The sequence below is a fragment of the Mustela nigripes genome, chromosome 6, assembly GCF_022355385.1.
Source record: "Mustela nigripes isolate SB6536 chromosome 6, MUSNIG.SB6536, whole genome shotgun sequence".
Classification (NCBI taxonomy): domain Eukaryota; kingdom Metazoa; phylum Chordata; class Mammalia; order Carnivora; family Mustelidae; genus Mustela; species Mustela nigripes.
This window is the reverse complement of record NC_081562.1, coordinates 132,524,721-132,541,572: the sequence shown is the minus strand read 5'-3', so window position 1 is coordinate 132,541,572 and position 16,852 is coordinate 132,524,721. Positions and strand designations below refer to the sequence as shown.

At 39.3% G+C, this 16,852-nt stretch overlaps 1 protein-coding gene across 1 annotated transcript in view; it reads right to left on the bottom strand.

The window, feature by feature from the left end:
* The window catches only part of CUBN (cubilin), a 258,604-nt gene that overhangs the window by 82,069 nt on the left and 159,683 nt on the right, over nucleotides 1-16,852 (bottom strand). The window contains exons 38-44 of the mRNA XM_059404241.1: nucleotides 16,283-16,467; nucleotides 14,434-14,626; nucleotides 11,948-12,145; nucleotides 7,167-7,313; nucleotides 4,614-4,804; nucleotides 4,270-4,453; nucleotides 211-385 (exon numbers count right to left, since the gene is read on the bottom strand). Of these exons, the coding sequence (XP_059260224.1) occupies nucleotides 211-385; nucleotides 4,270-4,453; nucleotides 4,614-4,804; nucleotides 7,167-7,313; nucleotides 11,948-12,145; nucleotides 14,434-14,626; nucleotides 16,283-16,467 (1,273 nt within the window). The remainder of the gene's footprint in view (nucleotides 1-210; nucleotides 386-4,269; nucleotides 4,454-4,613; nucleotides 4,805-7,166; nucleotides 7,314-11,947; nucleotides 12,146-14,433; nucleotides 14,627-16,282; nucleotides 16,468-16,852) is intronic.

Below are 16,852 nucleotides of genomic sequence, written 5' to 3'. Positions count from 1 at the left end.
GCGTGGTGTCCGGAGAGATAATATCCGTGTACATGACCCGCTCGGCTAACATGAGAGTAGCGGGCAGCCTATGTTTTCAGGCTCAAGGTGTAATGTGTGTCCCTTCCCCATTTTTTAGATTTCCTATGTTGAGAAAAGAAACTATTCTCAACCAAGACAGCTGGAGAATACAAGTCTGAGGAGGAGAAAAAGGAAATGGAAGTGACCTACTTGGGTATTTCTTCAATATTGAATTGATCTTCAAACTGCAGCCGTATGAGTTTCCCAGGAGGAGCTGCTAGGAGCCAAGTACAATCAGCGTGCTGGGGGTAATTGTCAGGGTGCCCAGGGGAGGTCACATACCCCGCAGAATCCACATCGTGGATGTAGATGTTGCCCCCACAGGCTGGTGAGAAACAAAGTGAAATCAATAGATGGTCTGGGAAAGAGGATGCAATGCTACTATCCCCCCCCCCTTTTTTTTTTGCACTGTTTTACATCATCTTTTAAAAAATTGAAATAGAGTCGAAACTCAATGCCACATTAGTCTCAGATAGACAACATGGTGATATGACAAGTTTACGTGATTTCATATATATGTAAAAACTAAAAAACTCAAACACACAAAAAGCAAAACCAGACTCATAAATACAGAGGACACCTTAGGGGTTGCCAAAGGGGAGGGGAGTGGGGGGATGGGCCAGATGGGTGACAGGCTTCCAGTTAGGGAGGGAATGAGTCATGGGGATAAAACGAAGGGCATGGGGAGTACAGCCAACTGTATTACAAGAGCCCCATATGGAGCAGATGGCAGTAATGCCTGTGGTGAGTACAGCACCATGTCTAGACTTCCCACTGGCATTTTTTGTTTTTTGTTGTTGTTGTTGTTATTTTCAGCATAACAGTATTCATTATTTTTTGCACCACACCCAGTGCTCCATGCAATCTGTGCCCTCTATAATACCCACCACCTGGTTCCCCCAACCTCCCTACCCGCCCTGACCCTTCAAAACCCTCAGATTGTTTTTCAGAGTCCATAGTCTCTCATGGTTCACCTCCCCTTCCGATTTCCCCCAACTCCCTTCTCCTCTCTAACTCCCCATGTCCTCCATGCTATTTGAAGTGACTTTATCTGTATTTCCAACCTCAGTGTTCTTTTACCTGGATTTATCCTCATTCTCTTTTTAAAAAACAGATTCTGAATTTGTTATTGGGGGAGCTACCAAGTGTGTCACTTTTTAACTTGCCCAACTATAAATTCTCTTAGAAAATTTCTCTCTTCCTTAAAGCCAACAAAATACTTATGGTGCCCAATGCATACAGTGGAACATCCTGGAAGAATTAGTGTACATTCGCCATGCAGAAAAGCACATGAATGCAGAGAAGCCCTTACAACTTCCCACTGACTGGGTGGTTCCATAGAAAGATTCGGAGCTGGGATCTTGATATGTAAAAGATGAAGCAGATAGATTTCCGCACAACTCTGGGGGTATCCGCTCATTATGTTTCTTCAGGATTTAGATGCATTTGAAGAGCAAGAGACGGCTGGCATGAGAGAATTTATTAGCCAGTTTCTGGAAGAAGATCAATGGGCTTTTTATACTTCTTTTCTAGAAAACCAAAGTATGTAAAAAGACTTTCCTTTTACCAATAAACATTTTTTGGGTGATCTCACCCACCATCCAAGCCGGGGTAACCTGGGTACTTATAACACCGATGAAATGAACCTAGTAAGTGAGCCTCACAGACACATGGGTCTGCTACACTCTCTTGATATTTCTTTCTGCTATCATTCAGCCACTTATTGTCCTAGCCTGAATTTTGCCATTGCCCAGAATTCTTCTCGTCTCCGAACCCGAACCTGCAGACTATACGTGATTCGAACCATTTGCGGAAATCAATGGTCTCCAAATGTGCATTCTCCACTCTCAACACGGCAAGCAGCCCTGCTTTCTCACAGAAACGTAACAGCTAAGTGAGACCGGACTCTCTGCCCTCGACCCTTATGGTCCCCACTCTCTCGGGAGCCTCGGCGCGCCGCTTGTTGTTTTCCTTCAGAGCGTGATGGAAGAAATCAGATGAGGACGCTGCCCCCATGTGCTGCCACCCTTAAGAAATTTATCTGCCTCTCTGCGTCCTGTATCTTCCCCGGCTACACCATCTTCCTGTACAATGGGTGGGCCTCCCACTCCGCTGTCTTCTCAGGGGCCGCGCCCTGGGGAGGCCCTCCCCGTCCCCTGGGCGCTCACTCTCTCTCCCTCCCGGTCCTCTCCCCTCCCCCACGCTCCTCCCTGCCCCTCACATCTTCCCACGCCATCACATGCTCAAGTCAGTTACAGTCCCGTTATCTGCTCTTCCTAACTGGCCTCTTTCCTCCTTCCCCCTCCGCTTTTCAACCCTATCAAAGCACTCCGGTTTGGCTCCCAGTGGTGTACCCAAGCATCTTTTTCTTCTTTATTTTATAGCCCCAGCATTTAATCTGGTTGATCACAACTGTCTCTTCTTTCTATTTTTGTCCCCCAGCTGCTTGGACACTGAGCTCCTCCTCCTTTTATCTCACACCCTCCCACCTTTGGTCCCTGGGTGCCTCTTTCCAGGTGTTTCCCAGAAACCGGAAGTTTGTACCTTTTCATCCCGGTCATCTGTTTCATCCAATGCCCCACCTCCTCTCAGGCAACCACCAGTTGGTTCTCTATCTTTAAGAGTCTGTTTGCTTGCTGTTTAGATTCCACATATAAGTGAAATTGAATGGTATTTCTCTTTCTATGGTGGGCTTATTTCCCTTAGCAGAATAATCTCTAGGTCCATCCATGTTGTCCCAAATGGCAAGAGTTCACTCTGTTTTCAAGGCTGACTCATACTCCATTGCGTATAACTATAACACATCTTCTTTATCTACTCATCTATGAATGGACAATAGGTTTTGAAATCAAAAGACCTTTAAGTCTAATAGTAAAGGCAGAAAGATGGGGAGGAAGTAATGACCATACCATTCTTACATAAAAAGAGGGTCTGGCAAAGGAATAAAAGAATTGAAGCATTTATAAATAAACCCTTAGTGTATCTGAATTACCACCAAATATTGATTTCAAAACTGTAATTTAAGACTGTAACTCAAGACTCTATCATGGGAAAGTAGAGTTCTGTGGGATCAGCTGATGTCTACTCACTAGACACAAGGCACTGCTACTCTGAGAAGCCTCGGTGGCCAGTGACATTCCACACATGATTCAGCAGCTGAGCTCAGCAGAGACAGAGGGATAACAAACTCTCAGCCTATAAAGTAATGGGGCTGGTATTCACAGAGCTGTCTTTCAAGTCTCCTTCCAAGTGCCAGAGCTGCATGTAGGGGGAAGTAACAGAAGTACATTCCCTCTAATCATGGAACCTACTCAAGCTATTAGATGATTTTTTGTGTCATTTGGTAGACACTTATTTCTTCTCCTTTTCCAGAATAAAGAAATTATGCTGACATTTAAAAAATCTCATATTTTAGAGATTATGCAGTAAGATATATGGTTTTATTTAGATTAGTATTTTTTAAAAATATGCTCAGGAATTTGGGATTGAGGTCATATGATTATCCTGAAATCTGTATTATCTAATTTGGGGAGGAAGCAAAGACTTATTCTCTGCTAACATTACTCTCTCTTTTGAAACTATGCTTATTTACTTATTTATTCAATTAAACATTATATAAATTTAAATGTCACAAAATTAAGTCATTACAGTAGAATTAAATATAATTTTAATCAAGCATAATTAAGTAAAGGTAATTAAGTAAAGATCACCACTATAATATATAATTAAATGGGTAATAACAGAATCAGAGGAATATGTGTTCACTTTAAAAGAAAGCATACAAATGATTACAAAACGATGTAATTATCATTCTTACAATGCTTCCATAACTGTAATGGATAATTAGATATTTTATAGTAGAAAGGACTAAGAAATTTCAGGGTATCCATAAGATCGGTTTAATTTATAATCATGGAGAGTATTTTACTTTGTTCATTCTCTCAATAAGTAGGCTTGGAAAGAATCTAAGCCTCATTTTACTTATCTGTAGAATGGGAATGATACCTTCCTTAAAAAGCAGCCATGATGAGATACTGAATGTATCAAGAATACAGTAAGTACCTGAAAACAGGTAGCTATTCTTGTTAAATTATTATTCTTACTTTAGAAAAGAAAACTTCACATATTTTTTCCTCAAATCTATTTAAACAAGAAAGATAAAGCAACTGCAGGAAAAATACAGGCATTTTGCTCGGTGAACATACTTACCTAAACTCTTTGCCTCATATTTGATCTTAAATCCTTGCCCTCCATTACTGGCATCAGAAATAAACTGAACAAACATTTGATTATCTGAGGTGAACAGAGTGGATGAAGGACGACCGCCACAAAAATGACCATTTCCTCCACGGAGTCCCAAGGGTGGAGAATAGATGTCAGGCCCATTTTTCAGCTAGGAACACAAATTAAAATCACATCAGTTCCTTCAGATTGAGAGAGATGGAGCGCCCAAGTCCTACCACTTTATGTCCCCAGAGAGAAGAATCGCCATTTTGTTTTTTGAATGAAGACTGCAAAGTTAATCATTAGGAAAGGTGGCAAGCATGACCTACCACCAAGTAGTCCCCCCGGCTGCAAGAAGCATCTCCATTTGGAATCTGGAAGGGCTGTTCAAAATGGACAGCAATGGTCAGACCACTCTGAACCAGGACGTGCCAAGAGCAGTTGAGGTTGGGACCGTAGGTCTCTGGATACTGAGGGGATGTGATTATGCCTCGGTCTGCGTGCAAATATCCACCACAACCTTTACAAAGAAGCAACAAAGGTAATTTACTTAAGTGACGTTTACAGTGGGATTGTTAGGCTTCCCTGTTTTTCATGAGGATTTTTAAAGTGTAGGCAACAGAAATGTGGTTTGAAACGAACCGGGACCAAAGTATAAGAAATGATGGGCCCAACAAGCTTGTGCTCAGCACCGATGACAGAGTATTTATTTTGTGGTTTTTTCCTACGATCAGGAAACAGAAATAAGCAACAGAGACAAATTACTTTCAGAAGCTTACTTTATAGATGAGTAAGACATACAATAAACACATATATAAGATGTGGGGTAGGATCAATTCTACAAAGAAAAGTGAATAGGGGGAGAGCAAATGCTATAGTATTGTCTAGGGAACTTAGAGAAGGCCTCGTTGTTGCGGTATCACCTGAACAGAGACCTGCAGAAATGAGGGATCCAGCCATATGGCTTTGTGAGAGAAGAGCTTTCCAGTTCAGAAAACACTTGGTGTAAGGGCTTGAGTGGTACATCATGTAAGTCAAAATTAATGAGGCACAGTGAGCGATCCCAAAGGAAGCAGCGCTAGGTCATGCAGGAAACTGAAAGGACTTATTTTAAGTAAGAGAGGAAGACATTCAAGGGTTTTGAGTATTAGAATGGTATGATCTGTCTTATATTTTAAAAGCATTGCTCTGTCTGTGATACCTAGATTGTAAGGGGGTTGGCAGGGAAATGCGCGGTCAGGGGGTCCACTCAGGAAGTGACTGCCGGAGTCCAAGGAGAGATGACAGGGTCTGGACTAGGGTGGTAGAAGGAGAAAGGTGGGAAGTGGTTGGGTATAAATATATAAATATATGTAATATATTTAAATATATTGGGAAGGTAGAATCATTGTGATTTGTTGAAGGTTAGGACACAGAGGGTGAGACAAAGAGAAGGATCAAGAATGATGTCGAGATTTTTGGCTTAAGCAACTGGAAAGAATGTGCTTTCCATTTATCAAGATTGTAAAGAGCATGGAATGAGCAGCTTTGGAGGGTGGAAGAGGGTGGGAAGCAGAGTTTAGGTTTTGCATGGTAAATTGGAGATACCTTCTAGACATGCAGCCATCCAGCATGTACATGTGTGTGTGTGCACACACACGTACATACATTTATACGTGCACAGGTACATCTGTCATACACATGTACAGGAGAGAGAGAGAGAGACTGGGAGCAGAAGAGAGTGGATGGAGTGAGCAGGCATTAATTCGCCTGCTGTCAGGGGCTGAGCTGCTTAGCAAGGGAGTGCAGCGAGTTCACACAACTACTTAAATCACAGATGGAAATTTATCTTAGGTCTGTCTAATTTCAAAGCCCATTCTCTTAAACCACTACGCAGTCTGCCTCCCTGAGCGTGAAGTAGATAATTTATCTTCCATTGCTCCCTACTCTCTAAAAGACATCTATAACAGTGCAAGAAATATTAGATGAATTTTTAATGTCTATATTGAGAGTCTACTTTAAAATTATGCTTTTTTGTTAAAAGCATGAGCGTCTTTCAATGGTCTATATTTCATGGACTACTTCTTTAATTTTAATCTTGTTTGGCTTTAAACTTACTATTGGACTTCCCATTTTATCAAGTTTTGGAAGTCTTGATCATGCTACACATGATTGCCACCCACGTATGGTGCACATTCTCTGAGTCATCAAACTCATATTTCAAGAGAAGCAAACCCTTTTGGCCAACCCTCCCATGAATGCTTGAAACCAAGAGCTTTCAAGATATCTTCTATTTTCCTTTTTCTATTTCTTAGATTGAAGATTACTCTGACTTACCGTTCCTTTTATGTGTTATGGATAAGTGCTGTCTGGTTCTGTTCTATTTGAAACCCTTAGCTAGGCTGGAGAATTGTTTTAAAGATCTCATTCTTGGGGTGCCCTGGTGGCTCAGTGGGTTAAAGCCTCTGCCTTTGGCTCAGGTCGTGATCCCAGGGTCTTGGGATCAAGCCCCGCATCAGGCTTTCTGCTTGGCGGGGAGCCTGCTTCCTCCTCTCTCTCTGCCTCTCTCTCTGCCTGCCTCTCTGCCTACTTGTGATCTCTGTCTGTCAAATAAATAAATAAAATCTTAAAAAAAAAAATCTCATTCTTAGGCTACCAGGAACACACCTCATTGTGGAGGTGGGGGGAGATGTCCTCCCCCAGAGACCTGAAGGCAGGGAATCCCTATGTTTCACTCGGCCACAGTTTTTGGATCAAACTTAGTAGCTGACAAAGGATAGCCATCCAGAGGCTGGGCGAGACCCATGTGAAAAATAAGCAGAAGGTATTAGGGAGAAAGAGAGAGAGAGAGGATGAAGTGAGAAGACATGATGTGACATAAAAAAAAACCCTGAACATATTACTTTTGTGAAAGGATGCATTAAAGCCCGCTGCGGTTACACTGAAGTCCGAGGTGAGCCGGAGGAACATGTACTCGCCAGTGGACCGGATGGGTCCCGGGAGCTCTCTGCCACAGAGAACGGCCAGCTGCGGGGCCAGGTTACTGTCTCCTATGCCAAAGAAAGGAAATGTCAGTGGTAAAATATGATGTCTTCAGAATCTTCTCCACCTTCCTTTGCAATGCAAAGTAGCTCATACATTTTTCTCAGAACATCACCCTTCCTAGGAGTTCACAAGATTCTCAAATACAAGGACCTCCTCCAAGGGCCACATCATTCTGGTTCCAGCTCCTAGTCATGCTGCCTACCTTTTGCTTTACCCTTTATGTTGAAGTCTCCTGACAGTCCCCACTGTCTTTCTCAAAACTGGGTTACAGTTCTGCCCAGCACTAAAACTCAAAATCAGGGTACATGGGGGCTGGGAAATGACGGAGGAGCAGTGCCGACGTGTATGTTAGAGACTCAGCTCAATTAGTCGGATTGCTGAAGGTCAAGTATCTAAAGGAGAGAAAAGATTGGTTCTTCAGCCTCAGATTCTATACTAATGTTGTAAGGTCATTTGCCAAGAGGTGTGCAATGTTTCTATGACCCTCTCTTCAGCCCCAGAGGGTTTCTTAGTTGTGACTGTGATTTTGTGTTTTTTTTTTTTAACTTTTCATTTGTTTGGTGTTGTTTATCTTTTTTTTAATTAAAAGAACACACTTACGTCCACCTGTGTGGAGGATGAGAAAAGAGTTTCATCAAGTGTGCCCTCCAGGGAGAGAATCAGAGGACAACTGGGTCACTTCATAGCTCTTTTTACTACTCTTGGATATAAGCAACTTGGAAAAAAGCCACAATCAAAATCAGAGTGGAGCAAAGGAAATTATAAAATATTTGGATTCCTGGCTGGGAAAATACATGGATTTCTTCTCTAAGAAAAATAATTAAAAGACTTCAAGCTTATAAAAACCAAAAATAGAACATGAGACATGAGGAAATTTGCCCCTTGAATGCAACCAGCGAAATGAACCCCTCTGACATTGATCACCACCTAAAAGTCACTCATTATTCACTACTTCAGAAAGCAAGGTATTGTCTGGGATGACCACTGCCATGGCATAGCTGTAGGAGGAGATGCTTGAAAGGCATTCTTCACAGGGTTTCTGACCTCTGGACAGCTTTGTGTTTTTCACAATTCAAAAGTTTCTCTCTATGACTTGCTATCTACCTTACCTTACCTTACCTTATCTTATCTTATCTTATCTGCACTTGCTATCTTTGCTGTGATATTTTACTACACATTTCAACTCAAATTGTTTTTGTTCATTTACTCTTTGTCTATATCACAACATTTTGAAGCTTATTGTATGTTGTTTTTTATCAGAGGTGCATAGTTTCCTCAGTGAGACAGTGTAGGGTCTATTGATGTTTAATTCTTTTCTAAACTTCACCTCAAGCTGTCTGATGAAACAATGCTCATCTCTAAATAATTATGTATAAGTTACTTAACTAATGAATTGGTAGGTAACCCAATAACCACATGATGGTTTGTTTCTCCCCCCAGTATCTGTAATAGCTACTGAGGTATTTCTAGAACATTCTGCAACCTTACCATATGGGTTGTAGCAGGGATGAACGTGATCTTTAAGAAGAGGAGAAAATCAAAGGTAAAGGCTATAGGGTGGTCTGGTGATTCTCTTGCTGATCGAGACTCCTCATTTTAGAGATGTAGAAATGCAAGCCAAGATTACCAATAGCTGACATTTATCAAGCAATCATTATTACCACTTTGAGTGCTTTACATGTGCTATCAGACTGTATATTCATAATAACACTATTAGGTAGGTATTTTTATTATCCCAGTTTTGTAAACAGGAAATAGTCTTGGGAAGATATATAATTTGCCCAAGGGCACAGAGTATAGACGTCAACAAGAATTTAAAACCCTAGCTAAATAACTCCAGATGCTCAAACTATGCTATTAAATGATATCTCTAGGATAACAAAGAAACTACATTTTATATCTATAAATAATAGGATTATTGATTTTTAACAAAATTATTTTTTTCTTCCTCCTCTTTTTTCTGTTTGTTTTTGTTGTTGTTGTTTTAACTTTTTCTAGAGCCAATGTAAATCACAGAACCTCAATTTGGGGGACTCTTAGGTATGTAAAATTTGTTGGTATGTGGTCTGGGAAAAATGGATTCAGGGCTGAACCATCCCAGTCCTATAAAATGAATAAGCAGGTGGGAGAGTGACTCAGGTCTCCTAGGAAGGCTGCAGAGCCCTCTCTGGGGTGGCTCAGAAATGTCTACAGCTATGGGGCGCCTGGGTGGCTCAGTGGGTTGAGCCCCTGCCTTCGGCTCAGGTCATGATCTCAGGGTCCTGGGATCGAGCCCCGCATCTGGCTCCAGGCTCAGCGGGGAGCCTGCTTCCTCCTCTCTCTCTGCCTGCCTCTCTGCCTACTGTGATCTCTCTCTGTCAAATAAATAAATGAAATCTAAAAAAAAAAAAAAAAAAAAAAAAAAAAAAAGTCCACAGCCAGCCTGGGACCAAGGACCAATGGCACAAATGGTCTGTAAATATTATTGCTTGAGGTCAATGGCTTTAGATATTTGCTTCAGAATGTGATTGATATGCCTCTGCTCCTCAGAAGCAAAAAAACTGAACAAAGAACAAACAATTGGAGTGGGACTTGAAATTTCATTCTAAATGAACAAATGAACAAAATACCCACCAACCGCTACAGTCAGCACTCAAAAGCTACTTCTTGAATACGAAAAGAAACATAGGGGCAACTAAGAAGCCTATTCAGTACCTACTCACGTTGTGAATAAAAATCTCTTTAGATAGGTCACACTCCAATTTAAAACACTGTCATTGCTTTGGTGTATAAGTCAATTTGCTGAGCTCCCACGCTCTATGTCTCAGTAAGGACACTTTCCAGTCTATAAACAGTATATGATGAAAACTATTTTAGAAATGTCTCTAGCAAAGTAAATTGAAATCCAAATTAAATAATTCTGAATTCCACATATAAAATGCCAGGACTTTAGCTAGGGAATGGATCATGCTCCTGGATCTAACAACTTCAAGAAGTAGGTACTGCTCTCTCTTTCACAGACAATAAAACAGACTTGGACACATTTAGCATTCTGTGCAAGGTCACACAGAAGAAGAAAACAACGCTCAGGGCTCAGGCTTCTAAGAAAAATTATTGGTGAAACAAAAAGCAACTCAATAGAAAGTGCATGTTAAAAGAGTAACCATAATTTACTTCATTACTGGAGTTACCTACTGAAGACATTTTTTTAAAGAACCTACTAGATTCTGAACACTCAGAATATGTGTGCAAGGGCACACTCACTTCATTACATGGAAAGTTACATCCACAGGAATGCCTCCATGTGAGAAAAGATGATAACTTCTCTGGGCAATGTGCTAAGAGCTGATGGTTGATAGGAAAAGGAGGGGAAGTTAAGATTTATCATCTCATCTTATTTGTATGATTTATTTGAGTCTTGGGGCCCAGCCTCAACAAAAGGAAAATAAAACCCTCAGCCATTTCTTAACCGTACTTTGTGGAAGTCTAGGGTAACGGATAAGGGAGACAAGAGCTTGCATCCGAGTAAACTATGGGCAACAAGCAAACACGTTTGGTCCACAAAATACTCTGAAGCATTTTTCATTAATTTTCAAAACTAACAATTGGGAAATTCATACAATACTCTCTATATTTCACATATCTTAAAAGACAGGAAGCTAAAAAATAGTGAGCCTTCCTTCTTAGCAATGGCTCCTTTAATTCTGTTCTCCAGTTTTACACCTCCCTAGTCATGGTCCCTTGAGGTAGGCATGTGAGGTCTTAAAGTCTTTATCATGGCGGGTAGTGGTTCTCAAACTTTAAAGACCGTCAGTATCCTCTTGGAGGCAGGGACAAGGAATAGGCAAGAGAAGTATTTGCATCGTGGGCAACATTCAAGGAGGGGCCAAAGACCTTAGAAATCAAGATAAATAATATTTTAAAGATTAAAATTTAATGTAAAATGGTCAAAATATCAAAATTTTAAACCAAGGTAGAATCCGACTCTGCAGTTTACGCAATCCTGCCTTACTTCTCCACCTGGAAGGCTTTTAAAATCACAGATCTAGGACCCATCCTGAGAGTTTCTATTTTAGTGGGTCTGGGGTGTGGCTGAAATGTGAACCGTGAAGCATAATTTTGTATATGTTGCCTATTAGCCTTATGCTTATCCCTCACTGCATAGCAACACCACACCTGCGCAGAGAAAACATGAAAAATGTTAGCCTTCCTGCCGCCTACTCTCTCCAGAGATTCAGCAGATAAAGAGAATTGAATATATTGCAATTATACATATTTTTCCACACTTGGATCTTAAAGCTATAGGTATAAAATATCAAAATTTATCTCCAAGGCCTTTCAACAGCATCACCTGGAAACTCAGACCATTACTTCCTACTTAAGCCAAGGGTAGTGTTTTCTTTTTTGTTTTTTTGTTTGTTTGTTTTTAGGAACGTAAGGCTGTCCCTGATATAGTGTGTGCATTCATTTGTGACAGACCATTTAATACTTTCCTTACATTCTTTAGAAACTGTAGCCAACTCTAGTCTTGGTTGCCCTCATTGACGACAGTATCTAGGAACTTCTATACAAAATGGATGGAAGCAGCAAAAAGGTATTTTCATAACTGAACGTTAACTAAATATGTGTTAGGGCTGACACTTGTTTAAATGTTTCTCACCATCTCTTATCACAAGTTTGTCATAGTCACAGGTTCTGTGAGCTTCGATGTCCAGGGAAAGGATGTTGAGTTCCACAGTCGAATCTGGAGCATGAATAAGCCACATGCAATCAATGTTGTTACTGTAGCTTTCAGGCCAGCCTGGGGAGAAGAGAAAGACAGGCGCATCTCCTGTCCTCAGGAAGCCACCACAAGCACCTGTTGAAGGGAAAAAAATGACATCTGTCAAATACCTCTGATGGGAGAGAATTTAGCACATTGGTTTTCAAGTGTCAGCCCTGAACTGAGAGGAAACAACCAATTAAAACAGAGTTCTCAAGGAAATCTAGAAATATTTTTTTTAAGATTTTATTTATTCATTTATTGACAGAAAGAGAGATCACAAGTAGGCAGAGAGACAGGCAGAGAGAGAGGGGGAAGCAGTCTCCCTGCTGAGCAGAGAGCCTGATGCAGGGCTCGATCCCAGGACCCTGAGATCATGACCAAAGACGAAGGCAGAGGCTTCACCCACTGAGCCACCCAGATGCCCCTAGAAATATTTTCTTAAATCTGCTGACTCACACAACTATTATATCCCTTAATTTATTTTTTTGTGTAAGAAAAACACACTTTATTCTGCTTTTTTTCACCATAGTTTTGCAACACAGCCCATTTATTGGCTAGTGTTTGTTATTTGTTGAGCATGAAGTTAGTCCATGTAGACGAACTGTATTATTGCTATTATTTCTGTTTCTTCAGGATTTCAATCTTCACTTTTTCAACATAGCTATTCACCATGTAATTTATATCTGGGCAACCTTGAAATAATTTTCAATTTGGTAAAATGTATAACAACAGCCATTATTTCTGACTATTTAAAAGCAGCTCTATTGAACTATTCTGTAGATCTCATAAAACTTATCCTTTTAAATTATACAGATCAGTGGTTTGTAATATATCCAAAAAGTTCTGTAACCATCAGTGATCATTTTAGAACATTTTCACCATTTGCAAAGACACTTTATACCCATTACCACTGATCACTTGCCTGTTTTCCATTCTACCTGTCCATGGGGACCACTAACCGACTTATGGTCTCTGTCTATGGATCTGTCTATTCCTCACGTTTCACGTAAATATAATCATACAGTATGTGATTAGCTTTTGTAGCGAGCTTCATTCACTTAGCGTCGTGTTTTGAGGTTCATCTGTATTGCATCAGGCATCACATCAATATTTCCTTCATTTCCCTTTATTCACTCATTTCCTTGTTTTCAAGCTGACTAGCACTCCACTGTGTGGATATACTGCATTAAATGTTATCGACCTGTTTGACATTTGGGTTGTTCGTGCTTTTTCACTATTATGGATAATTCTTCTATAGACATTTGTGATGACACAAACAGTCAGTTAACACATATTTTGTATGTTATGTGCATTATATGTTATGTATTCTTAAAATGCTAAAGTAAGCTAGACAAAAGAAAATCACAAGGAAGAGAAAACACACTTACAGCACTGGACGGTGTTTATTGAAAAAAATCCTCGTATAAGTGGATATTTTAAATCCTACGTAGTTTTAAACCTATGTTGTTCAGGGTTCAACTTATACCAAGGACTGACAATATCCTCCAAGAAATGTCTGTCAAACTTCCACGTCACCCCATAAAAGCCACTCAAAGCTGTTTAAACAAGTTATTAAGTTAAGATCAGTCTCCCCAACACTGCTTACTGAGGGGATTAAAGAGGTTTTAAACATAGCAAAATAAAAGTTTAACAATTAGGCTAATTTTACCATGAAACATGAAGGTTTGCAACCAACTAAGGAGAAAGTGAAACATTTCTGAAAGAACATTTAAAATGAAATAGAGAGGAAATATAATTAATTCTACTAGTTGATCCATAATGTTGTATGTGTGTATTTGTGTGTAAGAGCCCACAAAGTACCTACAAATCATATATTCAGAGATATCTGAAGGGATATCTAGAAATTATAAGTAGAACCATGTGGGTGGTTGAGTCAGTTAAGTGTCTGACTCTTGATTTTGGTTCAGGTCATGATCTCATGGTCATGAGGTCCAGCCCTCATCTGACTCCATGCTGAGCACGTTGGCTTGGCACTGATTGTGGAGCCTGCTTAAGATGCTCCCTCTGCTTCTGCCTCTCCACCCCTCTTGCGTGCCCTCTCTCACTAAAAAACAAACAAAAGAAAGAAAGAAAGAAAGAAAGAAAGAAATTATAACTAGAATGCCTCATGGATATCAAACCTCTAATTAAAATTTTAAAATATGGGAAACATGCATTTTTAAAAAGCAAATGTACAGTTTTTAGAAAATGTAGTTTTTAAGAAATTAAAAGAACACCTGAACATACAGAGGAAGGGCTTTAGAGCTGCAATTCTTCTTCTTAGTCATTTATGTATTTGGCTTTTGTTATGATAGACCATTTGAATGACTAACCCACACATATCAGCCCCTAAGCAAAATTTCATTTATCACCAAACACACCTGTAGCAATAGTAGGTAAAGGTCCAACAGAGGCATTCACTGCAAACCACTCCAGAAGGAATCCTTTCCCCGTGATTGAAGAGTCGGAAGAAAACTGAAATGTCAAAGAATTTCTAGAGGAGCTAAAAGTTGCGGTCTGGGTACCACAATAAGTTCCAATTAGGCGGGAATGAACACCAAGGCCATCATAAATCTGCATGTAAAAAAGAGAAAAAAAAAAGGAAAACTGATAATAGAGCACTGAATTTAGGCAATTACTTCTATTTTTCTTCATTAAAAAAAACGGAAAGGTTGCCTTATGTTATCACAATTTCATCATAATGGGAAAAAATAAACATTATATATCAGTATAAATAGAAACCACCATTAAATATAAAATATGATTGCAAAAAATTTAAGGTGTTTTAAAATAGTTTTATCTTTGCTGCAGAATTGTGTTAATGCAGAAGCTCTATGTGATATAGGTCATTATTTGATTTACAGAATAATTTGGGGGTGGAAAAGTAGGAACCAAGATGGTTGCACAGCAATAGATTTTATTGACGGTTTTGGAGCTTCAGAAGAAGGAATTAGAAAGGAAGGAATAAAACAAGAAGAAAGAGGAAAGGTTTAACAAAAGTGGACAGGTAACAGAAAGAATTTATGACAACAAAAGAATCATAGCTTGCAAAGGATCAGTATACATTCAAAGCACTCAATAATTTTTTAGTTGGCTTAAAATATTAAATTACCTATTTAGAGACATATTTTGATCCTTACAAACAAATGGCATAGAGCACATTTTTTTTTTCTTCAGCACATGTGGATGAATGCTATCCAACCACCTTTCCTATCCTTCCCTTCATCTTCTAAATAATGGAACAAGTTCATTGTAATTGTTGTAAATTTCTCTACTGAAGCTACTTTATTAGCTAAGTTTGTCAGACTGTAATGATGATCTCCCCATGTACTGAGCATCTGTTAGGTACTGAGTTCTATGTGAGGCACTGTAGACCCAAGATGAATACAATGGAATCCGGGCCTTTGAGGATATAATACAAGAGTTAAACTCACAGAAGGAGAAAGGAGAATGATGGCTGCAGGGGATGGGGAGAGAGGGAAGTAGGGAGATGTTGGTCAAAGGTTACAAAGTTTCAGCTATGCAAAATGAATAATTCCGGAGATCTAATGTGCAGCAATGTGACTATAGCTAATACCGTAATATATAATACTGTCTGTATTATATACTTGAAATTTGCTAAGAAGGTAAATCTTAAATATTCTCAACACACACACCGACACACACACACACACAATCCAAATGACAACCATGCAAGGTGGTAGATACATTAATTAGCTTGATTGCCGTGATTATTCCACAAAGGATACATACATTGAAACATCAAGCTGTACATCTTATATATATATACATATGCATACAATATTTATTTGCCAAACGTACCTGAATAAAGCTAAAATAAAGAATCTAATAGCATTCAATGTCTTGATGGCAATAACCACCACATTTATTTATTTATTTTAAAATGATTCTTCAAACTTTTAACATAAGAATACACAAGAAAATGGGATATGAGGTATAATAAATACTTAACTAAGATATACAAATATACATAGACAAAGCCTAACAGGTAAATTACAATGATGCTAAAACAAACTTGTTTACAGAATCCAAAGATAATAAATATAATACCAGAATTACCTTTTCATCATTAACCTAGAAAGGGTAATCATGATTTAGGGAAGACTATCATATGATTTACAAATGCTTGAATAGACAGTAACTTGGGTTTATTTTTGCAAATAGAAATTCATCAAAATTTATAAACATTGATTGTACTTAGAAACTCACCCTTAATTTGTCATAATAGCAGCTATGTGCTGCTTCAACGTCTATCTCCAAGATTCTACCATGTATAACTTGAGATGCATTCACATTTACTATCCATTGGTAATTGGAGTTGTGGGGGTAACATCCAGGCCATAAGGGAGAGGCAATTTTCCCATGAGTTCCCATGATATTATCATTGCCAAATACTAGGAGGGAAGACAGAGTAGTAAATCAGATGTACTTAGAACAGCTCTTTAATCAAATGAAAGAAACAAAAGGCAAGGGGTGTTGAAAAGGATGGGCTTTTAATTGACTGATTTCTATTCTGAACACTGAAAGAAATATTGCTTCCCTTTTGGTTTCTGTACTATCTATTAATTCCTTGGGGAACAGTGATTTTGTGACTGGAATTCCATCTCGAGGAGATAGCTTCCCAAGTGAAAAGGCGCTCCCAGCCCCCAGGGAACTTGAGGATATGTGAAGGGGTGTTACCAGGCTCCTTCTCTAATTTTTGTTTACCTATTTTACTTTGTTTTACAAAAGAACGGGATGTGTTTTTTAAAAAATAGTTGGTAAGGGGAAATTGACATA